This window comes from Amphiura filiformis, chromosome 13, assembly GCF_039555335.1.
Source record: "Amphiura filiformis chromosome 13, Afil_fr2py, whole genome shotgun sequence".
Classification (NCBI taxonomy): Eukaryota; Metazoa; Echinodermata; class Ophiuroidea; order Amphilepidida; family Amphiuridae; genus Amphiura; species Amphiura filiformis.
In genome coordinates, this window is record NC_092640.1 from 24,641,689 (window position 1) to 24,657,394 (window position 15,706).

Below are 15,706 nucleotides of genomic sequence, written 5' to 3' on the forward strand. Positions count from 1 at the left end.
TTCATACATCATTTATATCAAAAGTGTATCGAATATGTTACTGTATCAAATGAGGGTTCCAATTTAAACTGTATCAAATTATCATTGAAATTTTTATCCTTTCATTTCATACACATTTCATACATAATTTATATCAAAAGTGTATCGAATATGTTACTGTATAAAATCAGGGTTCCAATTTAAACTGTATCATATTAGAGTTCAAATTTGTATCCTTTCATTTCATACACATTTCATACATCATTTATATCAAAAGTGTATCGAATATGTTACTGTATCAAATCAGGGTTCCAATTTAAACTGTATCAAATTAACATTCAAGTTTTTATCCTTTCATTTCATACACATTTCATACATCATTTATATCAAAAGTGTATCGAATATGTTACTGTATCAAATGAGGGTTCCAATTTAAACTGTATCAAATTTATGTTCAAATTTTTATCCTTTCATTTCATCATAGACTCAGAGTCTATGATTTCATACATATTTCATACATAATTGTATCAAAAGTGTATTGAATATGTTACTGTATCAAATGAGGGTTCCAATTTAAACTGTATCAAATTAGCGTTGAAATTTTTATCCTTTCATTTCATACACATTTCATACATAATTATATCAAAAGTGTATGAAATATGTAACTGTATCAAATCAGGGTTCCAATTTAAACTGTATCAAATTAGCGTTGAAATTTTTATCCTTTCATTTCATACACATTTCATACATAATTATATCAAAAGTGTATGAAATATGTAACTGTATCAAATCAGCTTTCCAATTTAAACTGTATCAAATTAGCGTTCAAATTTTATCCTTTCATTTCATACATATTTCATACATAATTATATCAAAAGTGTATGAAATATGTAACTGTATCAAATCAGGGTTCCAATTTAAACTGTATCAAATTAGTGTTGACATTTTTATCCTTTCATTTCATACACATTTCATACATAATTTATATCAAAAGTGTATCGAATATGTTACTGTATCAAATCAGGGTTCCAATTTAAACTGTATCAAATTTTCGTTGAAATTTTTATCCTTTCATTTCATACACATTTCATACATAATTTATATCAAAAGTGTATTGAATATGTTACTGTATCAAATCAGGGTTCCAATTTAAACTGTATCAAATTAACATTCAAATTTTTATCCTTTCATTTCATACACATTTCATACATCATTTATATCAAAAGTGTATCGAATATGTTACTGTATCAAATGAGGGTTCCAATTTAAACTGTATCAAATTATCATTGAAATTTTTATCCTTTCATTTCATACACATTTCATACATAATTTATATCAAAAGTGTATCGAATATGTTACTGTATAAAATCAGGGTTCCAATTTAAACTGTATCAAATTAGCGTTCAAATTTTTATCCTTTCATTTCATACACATTTCATACATCATTTATATCAAAAGTGTATCGAATATGTTACTGTATCAAATCAGGGTTCCAATTTAAACTGTATCAAATTAACATTCAAGTTTTTATCCTTTCATTTCATACACATTTCATACATCATTTATATCAAAAGTGTATCGAATATGTTACTGTATCAAATGAGGGTTCCAATTTAAACTGTATCAAATTTATGCTCAAATTTTTATCCTTTCATTTCATCATAGACTCAGAGTCTATGATTTCATACATATTTCATACATAATTGTATCAAAAGTGTATTGAATATGTTACTGTATCAAATGAGGGTTCCAATTTAAACTGTATCAAATTAGCGTTGAAATTTTTATCCTTTCATTTCATACACATTTCATACATAATTATATCAAAAGTGTATGAAATATGTAACTGTATCAAATCAGGGTTCCAATTTAAACTGTATCAAATTAGCGTTGAAATTTTTATCCTTTCATTTCATACACATTTCATACATAATTATATCAAAAGTGTATGAAATATGTAACTGTATCAAATCAGCGTTCCAATTTAAACTGTATCAAATTAGCGTTCAAATTTTATCCTTTCATTTCATACACATTTCATACATAATTATATCAAAAGTGTATGAAATATGTAACTGTATCAAATCAGGGTTCCAATTTAAACTGTATCAAATTAGTGTTGACATTTTTATCCTTTCATTTCATACACATTTCATACATAATTTATATCAAAAGTGTATCGAATATGTTACTGTATCAAATCAGCGTTCCAATTTAAACTGTATCAAATTAGCGTTGAAATTTTGATCCTTTCATTTCATACACATTTCATACATAATTATAATCAAAAGTGTATCAAATATGTCACTGTATCAAATCAGCGCTCCAATTCTAATGCTGGCCAGCGGGACCGCCTATTTTTGATACATGCCATTTGATACACTTTTGATATAGTTTTTTATACACTTTTGTTTTTGATACACTTTTGATAGTTGTTTTGATACACTTTTGATAGTTTTTTGATACACTTTTGATACAGTTTTTTATACACTTTTGATACAGTTTTTATACACTTTTGATACAGTTTTTTATACACTTTTGATACAGTTCTTCAAATTTCAAAATTGGTCCAATCAAGCTCAAATTCAACAAGAGTTATCCTTACATGATCTAAACATATTTGCAAACATTAATGACCCCAAAGTGAAGGGGGTCAAAGGTCAAATTTTGAAATTAGTCTAATCAAGCTCAAATTCAACACTGCCCTCTACTGCTAATGCTGACCTCTAGCACTTTCCCCCATCACGGAGCAGCTCAATGCACTTTCCCCTATCAACGTTCAAAATTACAACGCAATAGGATAAATGTGTGAGAAAGTCTTGCAAAAAAGAAGCAAAACACAACCAAAATGGAACATACATACATCAGAGGGCCTGCTTGGAAAGCAGTGCGTGTCACTGAAGTTGTTACCCTCAATAAAGAGACAAAAAGGCTACCAATCTACTATACAGGCATGTTTAATACATATACATTGAGGCCCTATATATAATATATAGTAAGCTTACCTTATCAGAACAAAGTCAGATATTTCCTCTTTAATCACAGTCCCTGATTACAACTACATTGTAACCAAATGTGCAGTCTACAAGCATGTTTGTATCTTCATCATGATAAATAAAACACCATAATTTGCTCTAACATACAGCATTTCCAAATGCAAATCCTGGTGTTAACTGCATACATGCCACATGGGCAAATTTGAAAATGATGAGTCATTATCTAGACATGTGATCAGTTATTGATACAGTTTTGATACACTACAAAAGGTCAGTTTATGAAAGCCCAATTTGATACACTTTTGATATACCTCTAGCCACCCAAAATAAACTAAGTCCAATTTAATACGCTTTTGATACACTATAGGCAGCCAGAATTTGACCAAGTCCAATTTGATACACTTTTGATATACCTCTAGCCACCAAAAATTAACTAAGTTCAATTTGATACACTTTACATACACTAAAAAACAGGCAAAGTTCAATTTAATACACTTTTGATACACTGTATGCAGCCAGAATTTGACTAAGTCCAATTTGATACACTTTTGATATACATCTAGCACCAAAAAGTTCACTTTGATACACTTTACATACACTGAAAAACTGCAAAGTCCAATTTGATACACTTTTGATACACCACAAGCATGGCCAAAATTAACTAAGTTCAAATTCGATACACTTTTGATACATTTTTGATACAGTTAGGTGGTATTTGATACAGTTTTGATACCTTATATTTTCAGTTGATACATTTTCAATACACCTTTGTATATCAAAACTGTATTAAATTGCTGTTTGATACAGTTTTAATACACTTTGATACACTTTTGATACACTTCTTGCTGTATAGAATTTCTGCTAGGGATAAAGCATAACAATAACATTGAACATCGACATTGACTATAAGAGTATTTTGTCACTGCCGACAAACGACAACACAAAAATGGCGAAATATAAATCAAGCTGGAGTGGGCTGCTACTGCTGAAGAAGATCACAATTTCAGCTGTTTAATTTGAATTGTTACCAGTTCTAGCGCAGGAATATTTACTGAATTCATACCACAGACCAACACAGTCAGATTCAGAGCGACACTGACACGGTAAGCTTAAAAACAAACACTGACAGTGCGAGACCAGTCTCGGACCGCCTAGGCCATGCATGCATGAAGGTAGCTAGCTGGCCTAGTACCGTGCGTATGGAGGCCTTCAGGAAAATATTACTATTGATCTCACCTCGGGCCCATAGTTTTAACCAGAACCTCTCATGGCAGTTTATATTTGTATACCATTCACTGATCACAACTGGAATAGCCTAATGACCCTTGCACTATTTTGTTTTTGTCAACAGATGCATTTTTGTGTCCTACGCCATACTATGGTTTCATTCTAAGAGATGTGAGTATGCGCTCTCAAATGCAACTCTTTCATGTGCATCTATCTAGCAAGGTAAGTTTAAACAAAAAGACATTTTTAGCATGACAAAACCACATGAATTTTTACTCACTACAATATTTTGTCCTTCACATTGGAGGACTTCATCAGGTATGACTGATATGGTCATCTGATCCACTTTCCCCGGAGATGGGTTTCCGGTGATGCTTAGACTCATTTACAGTAGGGATGACCAATGAACCATCAACTTGATTAGAACACTCCCATAGACATGCAGGGAGCTCAACTGTGCACTGCTTGCACAGACATTTCTAAATTGAGCTCATTCTTTTATTTTTCATAATTTTTCTGTAAAAATTGGGGATGTTATAATGCCAATTATGTTTTGTAACTATCTTGCAAATTACAGCAACATAACTTATTTCATTTTCCTGTAAGTGCGAGTCAAAATTGGTCCATCGCCACAGTGCGCTTAATTGCCAGTGGCTGAGTTCAGCACTGCTCAAGAATGGCACAAAATATTCATGTCAATAAGATCAGGTGAAAAACGTGGCCTACTGAGCTGTAATTTGGCAGAGTTGCCAGTAATACCTCTATCATACCCTCTGTAAAAGGAAAAAAAATTGAACAAGTAGATCTCGAGTTACAAATTAAATCACCAGCTTCCCTTTGGAATTTCCATACTCCTTTCGAATCATGCTAAGAAGACACCTTTCTAAACATAAATGGGAAGTTTCGTGCTCATTCGATGTATTGTTCACCTGATTTCAACCCTAAACGTTTTCTTATATTTAGGCCTATAACATCTACAACTTGCTGCTGGCTATACTTTGTTTAGAACTTTCAAAAGAAGTACCTGAATGTGCAACCATAACTGTTTCAAAATAGCCCTTGAAAGTCATGCAGCTAACTTCGAGGTCATGCATTGAATTGTATTGAATAAGGAATACTACGGAACCAGCACCTTTTGTTAGAAGTCACACATGAGCATGATTGTGGATAACCTCTATTCAAAGTATGCTCTATTGTTGTGAATGAGTCAATGACCTTCAATGACACTTAAGATTTTCTTTGCATACACCTACTAATTGGTCATATTAAACCCAATAACATTGACATTTTTGGTTGTGAAAAAAAAAGTTCACCTGTACTTAGTGCAATTTTGATTTTGTGCCATATCGGCCATCTTGGATGATTTTTGCCAAATGTTCTCTAAATGCATGATTTCAATGCCTCGGTTTGAAAAAATAATTTATGCCATTGACTAGTAAAGTGCCATTTAATAAGAAACCCCTTTGATACTTTCACAATATGTTGTTTCTATGTTAAAATAAAGAAATATATAAAGGTAAATATATGCTTATGCCAATTTTGCTCCCAATTGCTATTTTTGGACCTTGTCATTTCATTTCGTTCCAATGATCGGTCAGAATGGGAAACTTTGAAAATTCATAATTCGAAAAGTTTTTGACAGATTTTGACCATTTAACCACCAAATTACTTCTATTGATGAGTTCTATCCAGAAAACGATCTTTTGTAGCAATAGGGGCAACATGAAATTTTGATGGTTATCCCTATTTACAGTCTTTAAATTCACAGTCTTTTTAAAGACTGCAAATGAGTCTTTTTAAAGACTGCAAATGAGTCTTTTTAAAGACTGCAAATGAGTCTAAGCATCACCGGAAACCCATCTCCCGGGAAAGTGGATCAGATGACCATATCAGTCATACCTGATGAAGTCCTCCGATGTTCAAGGACTTAAAGCCATATTATGACATTTCCATAAGAAAAAGAATTGTATTGTTTTGGTATAAAATGTTAGGTTTCACTGTCAGATATGTCCTCTTTTAATTTGGGCTCAAACAGACGAGGCAATAAGAAAAAATTGCTATTTAATACCAGCGCATATGTCGCCAATGCGAGCTACTCATTCCAACGTGATTCGTGTCAGAAATTCTTTTGATATGTCACAACTGCTCGCATGCCATGTACGTCTTGTGTTATGCACAGCGTGTACACGTTCGACTAATTTTTCCATTGTAATAATAAAACGACGGTTCCTGCATTTTATTCAAAATCGCGGAATTTGACAAAACTACAGCACCTCAAGTCTTAATTTTTGCAGGGTATATGTTAGTTTACTATAAAACTCTGATAAAATACATAACGATCGTGTAAAACACAGAATTTTGAAAAATACTGAGAATGTCCTCCTCAGCAATGTTATAATATGGCTTTAAAGCAAGTTGATTATCATGGTAAGAATATTTCCCTGCTGGAATGATGAGTTGAAACTGAAATCAAAAAATTGTTGACAAAATAAATCCCAATCTGACATATTGCGGTTGTTTCTTTCAGAATTTATGTTAGTCATGCTATTTCAAATTATCATGTACACACTGTGCGGCAGGTGTTAAAGACAGAATGCAGAAATGACAGAAACAACAGAAATGAGAAAAGACAGAATTTAATTGGAATAAGTTGAGGAATTTAAGTGTGACCAGCGTTCAAAAATATTGTAGTGCAAAACAAAATTTGCCTGTTGTGATACAACTTTAGTGTGGTGCAAAATTGCCATACCACATTGTACTGATATGCCCGGGGGGGTACTCAGTACAAATGGCCATACGGGGACGTGCCGCAAACATGGGTCGCATTTTCGGCCGCTTGGTATATCAATGACCCCTTATTTTTTCCGTTTTTGTTGGATACGCATGGGTAGTAAGTTGAAATTGGTATTGAAATGGGGTCTAAATCAGATTTTGGTATATCAATGGGTCGAAAATCCCCGAAAATCTTTAAACTCACTTGCATGAACTTCACGAAAATAAATTGTCTGATCGTGTCCAAATAAGGTACATCGCTATCCAAATAAGGCAAATCAGAACCATAAATTCAGAGCTGGGCAAATCAATTAATAGTCCGATTAGCAAACGTTGAGTTGTCATTGCAAACAGATGGCGACACTCTTCCGGTGTAGTATATGCGAGCCCAGCACTACTTCTGTTTACCTCAGCCAATTTCATGAATTTTGATAAATCACTGAAAAACTATCGGTATCGAAGTTGCAACAGCAATTTTTTCATCGCTGTTTTTTAAGTCAGTTTTGCCTCTCGGAACTCGAGATCGCAAACTCTAAGTAAATTAACTGCCGATTTTTAAATGCATCGATTCATATAAATAGGTTTTTTCAACAATCGGGTAAGTTTTTAGTGTAAAGTTGCGTTTTATTTTTGGTGCCGAATTCAGCTGACATGACACGCGACAGCACTGCCAAGATCATACACGATCGATATGCATGGGTCAAATTGATGTTTTGGTTCGATAATTCAATGATAATTGCAGTTGCATTGAACAGAAATGCATGAATATTAAATTCGTTTAAAATTTCAATAAATCATGAGTGGAAAGAAAAAAGGTACCGCATACAAAAAAATATAAATAAAAAATTCAAAAATGTTCAAAATTTCTATTAATTTTTGATTTTTTGATTTTTTTTTCTGTTCACCATGCAGGGTACAAATATTGTCTATTGCTCACCCAATTTTTTTCACAAAAACATCTTCCGTCAATCGACTGCCTTGCATGAACCAACGGCCATGATATGGGGGGGGGGGGGGGCACTAGCTGTGCCATTGTTTTTGTGGTTTTTGTATGTTGTTAAATAAAATTTAAATAAGTGCAAGAATCATCTTTCCCTACACAATACTTGTTACAAACTAGGCTAGATATTGGCCCCTACAAGACAAACGAACATAAATTAGGAAACTGAGAAAACAAAACAACAAAAAATATATTTTGGATTTGTATATTGTATTCATTACAAAATAAGGGGTGGTGCAACAATTATGTGTACCCGGGCCGGGTGGTGAATTCTCAAAATGTTCTGCCAAAATCGCCCCCCTTTTGGCCTGCCAAAAATCTTTTCCCCTATAATTAACCACCGGGGTACACATAATTATTGCACCATCCCTAACAAACAAAATAATAATAATTGATAAATACCCTTGATAAATAGAATAAAAAAATAAAAAATACAGTACCGGTAAACAAAGAAACAAAAAATATATGAATTATTTTTACGGTATTCTAAACGTAGGCCTATAGTGGTATATGGATGGGTCAGTATATGGGGTTGGTATATCAATGGGTGGTATTTTTGTCTTTTCAACTGGTATAGTCATGGGTGTCGTTTCTATGTTGGTATATGCATCGGTAGTAAAAATCAGGTTTGAAGTGGTATAGCCATGGGTCCTACTTCAAAATCTTCGAGGCACGCCCCTGCCCAAAAAAAAATTGAGTACCCCGGGCTGATATGTTGATTGTCTGAGACTGCACTTCAAATTGCTCTGCATCAGATGAAATTGCAACACAACTTTTAATCCCTCCGACACATATATATCCTAAGAGGATCCTCTTAATCTTGTGGGCCCCTACAACTATACTGCCCCCCTGGCTACCCTGGGCTTTATGCGCACATCCCCAATCTATGGCATCCCACACATGTGTCTAAACTCCAACACAAACATTATAGCTTTAAAAACTTAAGCAAAATATAATTACTACACATTTAGAATCCTGAAATCAATATTCAGTATCTTCATTTCTGCAATTTCTGTTGTTGTTTATTTCTGCATTGTCTTTTACACCTGCTGGTGTATGTGGATGTGTGGGGGTGTGTGGGGGAACATATTTTAATAACATGGTGCCATATATTTCAACCATATCAAGGAGGTACATGGTTGTGTGATAATGAATACCATTAACCCTAACACCCTGATGGGGGTTGAAGAGGCAACCAGCATGTAGTAATTTGTGGGATTAGGGTTAAAGTAAGTATTACATCAGGTTTGTCAATTTTCTTCTTGATCTTTGGCAACTTCTTTGTTGTCTTCATCGTTGTCTTTTTATTTTCCTCCTCCTCCTTCTCCTCCTTCAGCCAAGGCCAGGAGAATCAGAACCATTTCAACTCACAGTGGAAAGATTAGAAGAAGCCTTGCAACAAGCCAAAGATCAGGTATTTTTACAGATTTATAGCCAATTTTCCCTCCATTAGTTTTTGATTTTTCCTCCTGTGATCGCCAAAAAAAGTTGCTTGATTGACGATTGTCCTCACCTAACCAACCCTAAATCTTGAAAATTGGGGAAAAGTTTTTATCATACAAAAGAATTCTGATCCTTACTTACCAATTATACAAGTTTTTTTATAATTGATAAGTAAGAGTTAAAACTCTTTTAAATCATGAATGAAGTGATATAGAGAAATATCGCAATTCCATGTTTTTTAAGGGGCTGTGCTATAATTATGAGACCCCGGAGGTAAAATTTCCAAACGGCCTGCCAAAAATTGTTTGCCCCCTCTCAGCCTGCTAAACATCTTTGTCCCCCTCTTCGCATTTGCCAAATGTTTGAGGTCCCAATTTGCAAACCGTAGGGTCCATATGCTCAAAAGAGTTAGACCGGGTCTAAAGCTAGCAAATTCTAAAGATTTTAATACAAAGTTCAAAAACAATACAAAATAACTTAAGCAAATGTAAAGAAAATGTATCTTTCTTCTGAGACTAAATTCCACTTAGACCAGGTGTAACTTTAGACCCGGTCTAAGTTTTGTAGCAGGCCGTTGCAACTCATATACTAGCGTAATACAAAAAGGTGGCAACAGCATCGGCTTTCCCTGTGTATTAATTACCCTGCACCAACATGGCGTCCAATGGCGTCGCCCGGGCGGGGCCATATTGGAAAAGTAAAAAAAAATGCTGCTGCCGCCACGATAGTACGAAAAGCTACCTAAAAAATTATGCGTAGTGCTAAGGAGACTTATGCTAAAAGAAAAATGCTGCTGCCACCTCGTCCCACAAAAAAGAAACTTGGCACAGTAAGATAAGCGATGTCGCCAGGTCTGTACGCTGTACCGGCGTCAGCTGAATTCGAGTACACTTAGAGGGCACAGGCATGGAAAATTCCAATCTGTGTATTAATAATCTAAGACGTGCTCTATATACTTAGTCCATGCTTCTAACTGGAAATGTTAAGGCAGGGTGTCAGGTTTTCTATTAAGTTGCACTTGGTAAGAAGTTTAGGAATTGAGGTGTGTTATAAATTTGTTGCTGTTTTGGCATACTGTCATATGACGATTTTTGGGCAAAATGAGTTCTATAAACTTTCAAAATATATGAATGAAACTCTATATATTCACAAAGTTTTGAGACCTAAATGTAAGTAGTTAATGAGATATGGCACCCGGATATGGCACTAATTAGTGATACGACATGGTTTTCGCCAGCCCATCGGGCTGGTACCTATTTCTGGGATGGTGTTTGTATGCTCAAGAGATTATTTTTTATTGGTATTGGAATGACTTTTGTTTAAAACTTTTTGTGGTTGAATTTTTTTAAAAATATTTCAATTCGATTTGTAAGGAAAAGTAAGTATGTTTTGCTGTTTCAACGAACGAAAACGAGTGAGTATTACCAAAGTTATGTTTGAACTAATTATGACTTTAAAAGTTCTAGGTATAGGCCTAAATGTAACAATAATAGTTAATATATAGCATCATATGGTCAGCAGAAGAAAATCTGACATCACCTATGATGTCATATCAGTGTCCTTGACCGGGGTCCTTACTCCTTGACCACTGAACAGCGTGATATCATGTTGATAACAGATCTATAGAATCAAAATCTTCATCATATCCCGGATCATATCACAGATTCTCAACAATCTGTGATCATATGGACCATATTGATGTGAAAGTAGTTATCTATCATATCCTGTGTCGTTTTATGGATAAAAATGACTCAAAATGTTATTGATGAAATGGTTGCTATCATAAACATCAGTTTTGTCTTTTCAACGGAAAAAATCCGATGCAAAATAAAGTTTTTAGGGCCTAGCTATAATATGGGCATAATTTATGCATGTAGGCCTATAGTATTGAACAATGTACCCCATTTGACATGCACTTATAGATAAATAAATTGTCTTACTTTATTAATTTAATAACTTCTTTATTATAAATAAAATGACACATAACTAGTTGATTCATAAAATTACATTCAACAAAATGATTGAAGAGAAAACCCACAAGGCACTACATGTAGGCAGACTGTTATAGAATGGAGTAGGTAAGATGCCATGTCCATAGCTTCGCAGGAGTTTCCGACTAGCAATCAACATGATCAGCACATTCAGAAAAACACAGTTTAAGAGTGAAGATTGTAGTGAGTAACCAGTCCTTTATAAATGTGCTGGCCACTATCTATTATAATATAGTAGGCTTAAACTATACATTGCGAATTAATTAAGTTATTTTAAAATAAAATGTACATGTAAGTTAACTCAAACCGGCAGTGTATTTGTGAAGTGGTATATCGAAAGCAGTGAAATCGGACATTCCTAAGCGAAGATATTGAGTTCGTAAGTTCTGGTATTACAAAATTAGAAATTGAGATATCGTGGGTAAAAAGCTGAAAAGACAAAAAAAACAAAAAAACAACAACAACAAAAAAAAAAAAAAAAAAAAAAAAAAAAACAAAACAAAAAAAACAGACCAGAACAATTTGGAGTAATGAATTAAAAGAGTTGACATGAGATTAGGAATTAATGTTTTCTGCTGTTTCAGTGTGCATGTTCTCATCGTTGATGGTTTGGTGGACTGTCATGTAGATGTAAGCGTGATCCTAAAAATGCCTTTCACATTGACCAAAACTAATTACAAGACCTCTTCCACATTGAGGCTGGCTTTCCCTTTTAAAGGGAATTTTTATTATGTACCCCCCTGAAATCTCTGTTCTGTGTTTTGGCAACATGATACGTCGCCATAGGCCACCGTGTAACTGGAGTAGTCTATTGTTTTGACATACTGTAGTATCACATGGCGTATCATTATTAATACATAAGTTGTCATATTTCATTATTTTGGCATACTGTCGTATGAGTTTGCAGATTAATTACTTCTAATTAGTGAATGAATAAAAAGTTTGTATTATGTTGAGAACAAAGACAGATATATTATTGATTATATTCTTTGATAAAAATAAACATATTTTACTTTGGTGCTCTCCAGTGGGTCTTCAAAAATTGGAAAAACTTAAAATGCGATTTTCTCAAAACTGCATTTTTTCGTCATACGACAGTTTGCCAAAACAGCGATGAATTGCACTCCGCAAGCGATTTTGGGTGTCGATCGCACATACACCTTAAAACTCAAGCCCTAATTTAAGCGTTTCCGTACTATTTTCCTGAGCCTTTAGGCCTATAGAGCGTTTTATTTAAAAGGCATCCCATAAATGTGTGCCAAAAATTGCTCCCCCCAGCTTGTCAAAAATTGTTTGCCCCCCTCCCTCCCCCTTTTAAAAACGTTTTTGTGTTTGCTGGGTGGTCATCTGTTCAACTATTTTGGGAAGAGAGCAATATCATTATTTCACTATGCCACCTCACTGCAGTAGCTGGCATAGGTGTAGATCCCGGGGTATGGAGGGATAAATCCTCCAAATATTTTGCCAGGGGGGTAGTCCATACAATCATCCCCCCCCCCCCAATGTTGATGCCTGTATGTGAGTTTCTGACCAACTTAACCTCATATTTGGCCATTTTAGCCTGCACCAAAGTGCCAATTTTTCCCATGCTGCGCACAAATTTGTTCCACTTTTACACCATATTTCATCAATTTAGCTTCAATATTGCAAAAATTTTCATATTTGTGATATGAATACTTAGTTCTTAATCATCCAGTAAATGAAAACAGAATTTTGGATATCATATAAACCTAATTACGTCTAATACTGGAACTTATATGCAACTTTGCAGTTCAGTGAGTCGACATCAGTTGCTTGATGAAGTCTGGAGGTTTCAGATGCAACATAGCAAAGTTGCAAAAAATAAGGTCCATTATGAGATTTATTTCCAAAAATTCTGAATCCTTTCTGAATTCCTAGTGTTTGTTTTCTTTTTTTGTATGACTATTCACTCATACTTTCATTTATTTTGTCTTCCATGCAGAGAATCAATATACGAGGATTATTTCTTATGAATCCCCATAATCCTCTGGGAGATGTTTATAAACCCAAACAACTCCATGACATATTGTTATTTTGCAAGAGGTAAAGTGAATGTTTTACTTATTTATTAACTTTTGCTCCAACTGAAATGAGATATGCAAGCCATTTGCATGTGTGTCATTTCATTTTATTTGGCTGCAAAGCTACAATTCTGCATTTACTAAGATTTGAAGCTGAAGCGGTGATGTCATCTGGTAGTATAAAGTTGTTAAAGTCTCCTAGTTTTTACATGTAAGACAAGTAGGATGTTTGGCGCCGTCCAGGTCTTCTGTTACCATCAGCGTTCGAAATAGGGCCGGTCAGCCGGCCATTGGCCTGTAACTTTTTGGCCTGGCCGGTAACTTTTCTGACTGGCATCTAGTTGCCGGCCCGGCTGGCCGGTAACTTTTTAAGGTCAAGCCTGGCTGACCTGTAACTTTTTGAGGCATATTTCGAACACTGGTTACCATGCAATGGGATGTAGAGAGCATATCTTCTGCAGAGTTCATCTTCATGCATCCCCAGGATATGTCCCAGGAATCATAGTTGTGACTTGACAGAGTTGAAGAGGCTCAGCGTTGGTGATTGTAAAGATCCTTTCATTACTGACATTGTCAGTGCGCTTCATGTTCAGCATTATTCTGTAGCAAAAAGCATTGATCTTATTTTCTATGTCAGTAGATATCACCCAGGACTCCCAGCCATATAGAGCAATACTGTAAAACAAGTGCTGTGACTTTTCCACAGATGTTCAAATTTCCAAAATACATATGCAAGAGCCTTCTGTCAGGAGAGGTCACTGGTACTAGAGCGCATCAATGGAACCAAGATATTTAAAATCGGTGACATACTTGATGGGTTCTCCGTAAGGAGTGGTACATGGCTGTGGATTGCAGTTGATGATCATGCACTCAGATTTAGGAACACTGATGGTGAGACCTAGGCTTTCTGCTGCAGCTGATGTTCTGGTCAGCAAGGCAATATCGTAAGCAAAATCCAAGTTGTTCAGAACCTTGGCAGGATGTCAACACCACTGTCAGTCCCCTCGGAAGCCATCTTCATCAGGAAGTCGATGAGAACAATGAATAGGAATGGAGCAAGAACATCGACCCCTCTGCAATACTCCAGAAGTAACCATGGTAACTAGGAAGGGATCCAAGATGTTGCCATCTACCATTACGGCGCTTTGTGAATTGGTATACAATACGCGTATTGCCTTTACGATGCTCTCTGGGACCATAGTGCCTAAAACAGAAAACATCATCTGTTGATTGAATCAAAGGCTTTCTTGAGGTCAATGAATGTTATGGTGAGTGGAAATTAATTGGTAGCTCTTGTGAGCCCCCATGTTTCTACCAAGGATATGATAGACTAATTTGCTAGATGTACACATGTAGCTTAGATTAGCTTCTCTGTGGTCTAAATCCAGCCTGGTTACTTCTGATTATAGGAACATGGTCCCTAATTTCTTCTATTCAGCAGGATGTGATGTAACTGACATCAGTGTGATTCCTCTATAGTTGGTCATGAGGCTGCAAGAGGTCTCCTTTCTGTGGTAGGGGAACAATAACATTGGTAATCCACTGCTCTGGAGGCCCTAGCAGAAATTCTATACAGCAAGAAGTGTATCAAAAGTGTATCAAAGTGTATTAAAACTGTATCAAACAGCAATTTAATACAGTTTTGATATACAAAGGGTGTATTGAAAATGTATCAACTGAAAATATAAGGTATCAAAACTGTATCAAATACCACCTAACTGTATCAAAAATGTATCAAAAGTGTATCGAATTTGAACTTAGTTAATTTTGGCCATGCTTGTGGTGTATCAAAAGTGTATCAAATTGGACTTTGCAGTTTTTCAGTGTATGTAAAGTGTATCAAAGTGAACTTTTTGGTGCTAGATGTATATCAAAAGTGTATCAAATTGGACTTAGTCAAATTCTGGCTGCATACAGTGTATCAAAAGTGTATTAAATTGGACTTTGCCTGTTTTTTTAGTGTATGTAAAGTGTATCAAATTGAACTTAGTTAATTTTTGGTGGCTAGAGGTATATCAAAAGTGTATCAAATTGGACTTGGTCAAATTCTGGCTGCCTATAGTGTATCAAAAGCGTATTAAATTGGACTTAGTTTATTTTGGGTGGCTAGAGGTATATCAAAAGTGTATCAAATTGGGCTTTCATAAACTGACCTTTTGTAGTGTATCAAAACTGTATCAATAACTGATCACATGTCTAGATAATGACTCATCATTTTCAAATTTGCCCATGTGGCATGTATGCAGTTAACACCAG

The 15,706-nt window shown here is 34.9% G+C and overlaps 1 protein-coding gene across 1 annotated transcript in view; it reads left to right on the plus strand.

Moving 5' to 3' along the window:
- Window positions 1–15,706, plus strand: part of LOC140167522 (1-aminocyclopropane-1-carboxylate synthase-like protein 1) — a 67,050-nt gene that overhangs the window by 28,572 nt on the left and 22,772 nt on the right. The window contains exons 6-8 of the mRNA XM_072190828.1: window positions 4,327–4,424; window positions 9,311–9,388; window positions 13,372–13,472. Coding sequence (XP_072046929.1) covers window positions 4,327–4,424; window positions 9,311–9,388; window positions 13,372–13,472 — 277 coding nt within the window. The remainder of the gene's footprint in view (window positions 1–4,326; window positions 4,425–9,310; window positions 9,389–13,371; window positions 13,473–15,706) is intronic.